The sequence below is a fragment of the Triticum aestivum genome, chromosome 3D (genome assembly GCF_018294505.1).
Source record: "Triticum aestivum cultivar Chinese Spring chromosome 3D, IWGSC CS RefSeq v2.1, whole genome shotgun sequence".
Classification (NCBI taxonomy): Eukaryota; Viridiplantae; Streptophyta; class Magnoliopsida; order Poales; family Poaceae; genus Triticum; species Triticum aestivum.
Genome location: NC_057802.1, coordinates 135072140 through 135076866, shown reverse-complemented (window position 1 = coordinate 135076866; position 4727 = coordinate 135072140). Strand labels below are relative to the sequence as shown.

General features: G+C 40.7%; 1 protein-coding gene across 3 annotated transcripts in view; it reads right to left on the bottom strand.

Annotated features, from left to right (window-relative positions):
• Positions 1 to 767: 767 nt before the first annotated feature.
• Positions 768 to 4727, bottom strand: part of LOC123077882 (activating signal cointegrator 1 complex subunit 1) — a 5906-nt gene continuing 1946 nt past the window's right edge. For 2 of the 3 annotated variants that reach the window (XM_044500239.1, XM_044500236.1), the window contains exons 5-14: positions 4685 to 4722; positions 4514 to 4593; positions 4348 to 4415; positions 3368 to 3635; positions 2498 to 2610; positions 2354 to 2419; positions 1988 to 2084; positions 1769 to 1836; positions 1286 to 1323; positions 768 to 1193 (exon numbers count right to left, since the gene is read on the bottom strand). In XM_044500239.1, coding sequence (XP_044356174.1) covers positions 1007 to 1193; positions 1286 to 1323; positions 1769 to 1836; positions 1988 to 2084; positions 2354 to 2419; positions 2498 to 2610; positions 3368 to 3635; positions 4348 to 4415; positions 4514 to 4593; positions 4685 to 4722 — 1023 coding nt within the window. In that variant the 3' untranslated portion in view covers positions 768 to 1006. The remainder of the gene's footprint in view (positions 1194 to 1285; positions 1324 to 1768; positions 1837 to 1987; positions 2085 to 2353; positions 2420 to 2497; positions 2611 to 3367; positions 3636 to 4347; positions 4416 to 4513; positions 4594 to 4684; positions 4723 to 4727) is intronic. The other variant, XM_044500237.1, reaches the window with a different exon arrangement.

Here is a 4727-nt window from a genome sequence, read left to right as displayed (position 1 = left end):
ACTGCTATATGATCCCATTATCTTACCTGGTGGCATATCTGACCATAGAGATGTGTACCATTTTGTACTCGGGTTGCTCCTTTATTGCTGGAGTCCATATTGGCCTTGTACGTCTAGATGTTTGCACTTTTTTATGCACCAGTTTCGTGTCACATGGTCCGCTCTCGAGTCATCGGCGGAAGCCAATGGCCCAATTTATTCACCCTGTCTTGTTAAAGTTGCATGTCAACACGTGTAGTTGAAACAACAATGGCACGACCAGTGTTCTCCGGTATCAAGTTCTTTGCTCGCACATCAAGATTATACTGGAAAAACTACCCTACAGCACTGTGGCTATTCAGTGGTTCTGTTCGATAATAAAGTGGACATCGAGCAAGAGGAACATTTCGCTCCGGCGCAGTAGCATGCAAACTAAACTCCGTCTCCACCACAGCACCTCACATGACAACTGATCTGAGAACCACACTCGGTGTGGTCTCGATCGATCAGACGGCAGGCATCATCAGCAATCGAGCTCTAGGTCTAGGTGTAGGATGATCAATCTTATCTGACTCGCTCTACACTTCGTATTTCAATGTCAACAGTTTTATCTCCCCAAGCAGGATCGGCAGAGCTGCATCGGTGCACTTACACTCAAGAGGTTTTGGACACTGACTTTGTACAGAAACAAAGCAGCTTTTCGCGAGCTCTTTCGTCGTTTCGTTTGGCCATTTGCGAGGCAGAAAGCACAAGACCGTCACAAGGGAACAAAACGGATAGAGAGAAGATGAAGGAAAGTGGCAAGCAACAGTTCAGATTCAGAAATCAACAGGGGCACTAAGCCAATACAAGCCGTGGCTAGGGATGCTACCACTCATTACCGTGCACAATGTCCACAGCAACACGAGCAAAGACATACGGCCAAAACTACAAATTCCATGAGGGCAAACAAGACCACGTACTGATCCCGAGGGCATAAGATACTGCGTCAAGACTGAATACTGCATTATGTTGAAACACACGGAGCTCACTCCGTCTGAGCCACCTCGGGCAAGGGGATCGAGCAACAGCAGTGGTAGTATCCACCCTCGTCGAACTTGAACCTCTGCGATAGGTGCACCGCCGGTACAGGATACTCGCCCCAATCCTGTTCCCCGTATTGTCTGAATATAGCCCGAGCATCGAACGAATCGTTTCTTCGGTTCGATTTCTTGCTGCAGCCAAAGAATGTAGGTAAGGTGAGACAACTGTACATGTACAGCACATTACATAGATAGATGTGGGACAAACGGTTTGTTGCTCTCACCTCTTCCGGTGGCGCACATTCATTATGGTTGCATGTAACTGCGGTTTGAAAACAAAAGGCAATTTTAGCACCAAGAATCACATTTTAAGGAGTATTGGATTTAAATAATGGGTACATGAAGATCAACAATTCTTTAAGCAAACAGATATGCAACAGAAGTTAACTGCAATATGCATAACATTTATCCCAGAACAGCCAAACTGACTCACACCATAGAAGTGACCAACTGACAGCCTAAATTGATCAGGATAGAAAATATTAGGGGGAAAAGACAAAAGAATGTTTGATGTGATATCACACAATGACACAAATGTATGGCTAGAGTTTGCATGACACGATCTGCAATTTCAGCATGTTTTGGTAGACGAAACTTATGACTGAAATCAAAATAACTGATCATCAGCTTAATTACATATGCTGTTAAATGCCGAGTTAATTGGCAGAGCGATAGAGAACTACTTCCAGTTATACAGCTGTACTCACCCTCAATTCTTGTTTGGCATCCCTTTCAAGAACTAGGCCTGACTTGACGAAGGCTTCAGTTATTACCTCTGAGGAAGTGGAAGTAAAGAAGCAACATCCCAGAAAGATAGTTCAATTCTACGTGATAGTAATAACGAATGCTGAATTACTGAGAATGGTGTGGCATGCGCAAACTGCCACGAAGGAAATTATAAAGGTCTGACAATATTGCAAGGATACTGCAAGCACGGACAAGGCGTCCTTCTCCACCAACTTCCAGTACTGGAGCATATACAACCCTGGCCCTAGCTGGTGAGCCTTTCATGCATGTCTGAAATTGTAACATTCATGCGATGTGAATCACCAGAAAAGCCGTACAAAAATATCCAGATATAAATAATACTGTTTCAAACGTCAGTTTTCCCATTCAGTAAAGCCATACAAAGGAGCATTTTGAAGGAGTGCTCTAGAAAGTAGAATGAAATGCCTTGTTCTTTGGCTCGAACTTCCAACCCACTAACTAGCCATCTATAAATCAGCTTCCCGTGGGGATACAAAAGGCAACTGTTCGATGATAAAATATTTCCAGCTCTAAAGGAAACTTACCAGACCCCTAAGTTGTATGGAGATAGGTCGGTTTTCCAAAGCATCATTTACCTGGGAAGATACTGACTGCATTGACAAGACAGTGAATTAAATTTCTTCCTATTGTCATCCAATAAAATCATATCTTACATGAAACGACAATACCTGGAGGATATCAGAAGCCTGGGCTATACGATCCTTATTCCACAACTTCAACATAAGAACTGTTAGGTGGAACGTTTTGGGTTTTATGAATATTGACTTGTCAATGTCGAACTCTGTAGGAAATTAATAAGAGCAGTTCAATGCCAGAATGGAGCAAAAACATTGTAATTTCGAAATGCATAGAACAATATTAATAATATCTAGCGTCTCCAATACAGCACTAGCAGTCTAGCATACAATCAGACTACAAAATAGCGCAGTTTCTAGATATTTCTACTAGCTGTAATTTTTTCAGAATTCCAGATCTCTTAACTTTAAACACATTATATTTCTACTAGACTTCCTTTTCTTTTCAATTTGCATATAGCTTCTCCAGTATCTCACTATTAACCAGCGAGCTGCTTGGTTTCCTGATATCAGCATGACCCTATGGAGCTACTGAGCTATCAGGATCAAGATAAAAAGTATGGCATGCCGGCTAATATAAACAAAACAACTTCGGACATAAAGTATACTTCAGACCAAAATTAAGCTAAAATAACATCACATATTCACATCTTGCTTTTTTCATAAACACAATTCCCCTCTATATATTAATTGCTTACATCGTATAACTTGGAAAAAACATGGCTATCTATCTTTGTTTGTTCATTTGCTCTGTTCCACAATTTCATACCCCAAACATGAAGTGATTCGTAGAATTGCATATTATACATAGGCCATTTAAGTCATTTTCCTTCAAACTGCAGCGAAGTTACGTATGTTCCATTGACCATTCCTACTTATCAAGAACATAAGTTGGTAGTGTTCACTGTAGAAAACTCATAGAAGGAACATGAGACACTTAAAAAAATCAGCAAAGCTTTAGACCTGGTTGGGAGCCCTTATTATCCATTTTCACTATGACAGGCTTTTCTTCTTGGACTGGCTGCTTGACCGGAACACTAGGGCTCGCTGCTTCATCAATTTCATCCACAGAACTTTCGCTTAGGATTTCATCCTTATCACTATCTACATTAGATGCAGACACCCCAAGGATCGACCTCTGGAAGTTATTGAGCTTCTCGACAAGATCGGGGTGGATGGCCAATGGAAGTGATATGAAATGCGAGTAATCTAGCATTGGACTTTGAACAGCCTGAAACATGTACAATGTTCAATTGTTCAGAGTGACTATTACAACTATACAAAATAACAAACATATGGACATAAATTCATTATAGGGCTGCACTCAGCCAGAGGGATTAACAAATCTGCCACTAAAGTTGAAGTGAGGGCCTCATCACCAACCCAACAGTATGAAATAAAGAAGGAACATGAAATTTGTTAAAAAAAAATGCAATCGTGATGGACACTTCAATTACTTCGGTGATGGTACTACTTCCGAAAGAACACGAAAATAAATGAGCAGATGATCACAAAACTAGTCCCTAATTTCCTATGATGTTGATTGCGAACTCTATGTAAGACTGGAGACAACAGGCAGCCCGGAGCATGTAGCCCCCACTTGCGCAGGGTCTGGCGAAGGGTCCGACCACTTTGGGTCTATTGTACGCAGCCTTTCCCTACATTTCTGTAAGAGGCTGTTTCCAGGACTTGAACCCGTGACCTCATGGTCACAAGGCAGCAGCTTTACCACTGCGCCAAGGCTGGAGACAACAGGAACAATAATAAATAACTACTTAAACTTTAATTCATTGAGGTTATATATTTGTTAAGTAAGCCAAAACAAACTATAATCGATTATGGTATGCCAACAGTATGACAGCAAAGATAAACACATACAGCGATGCAGTAAACAACCTAAACATCCAGTAATCATCCATTGAAGCAGTGTGTTGAATATTTACCTCTTCAAGGATCTTTGCAATTCTCTCTGATACTTTTCCAATACTTTCAGCACTTTTACCTTCGAGGACTGTATTTTCACAAAGTTACTTCTTTAGCTCTGAAAACAACTAATATATTACCTTATATTGAACTTAATTTCAGAAAGAAAGATGGGAATATTTTTACCAACTAGTGTTTCCTCCTTTCCAGATGGAAAAATGATTTTAACTCCAGTCTCCTGTTCAATCTGCTTCTGCACAGACCCACTACAAACCAAAGAATCCATATTACACTAACAAATAAAGGCCAAGAAGTTTTTTTTTAATGAACAAATTATTGTAAGTATGAGGTCATTACCCTTTTCCTTTCAGAAAATGCATTAGAGGAACATCTACCTGGA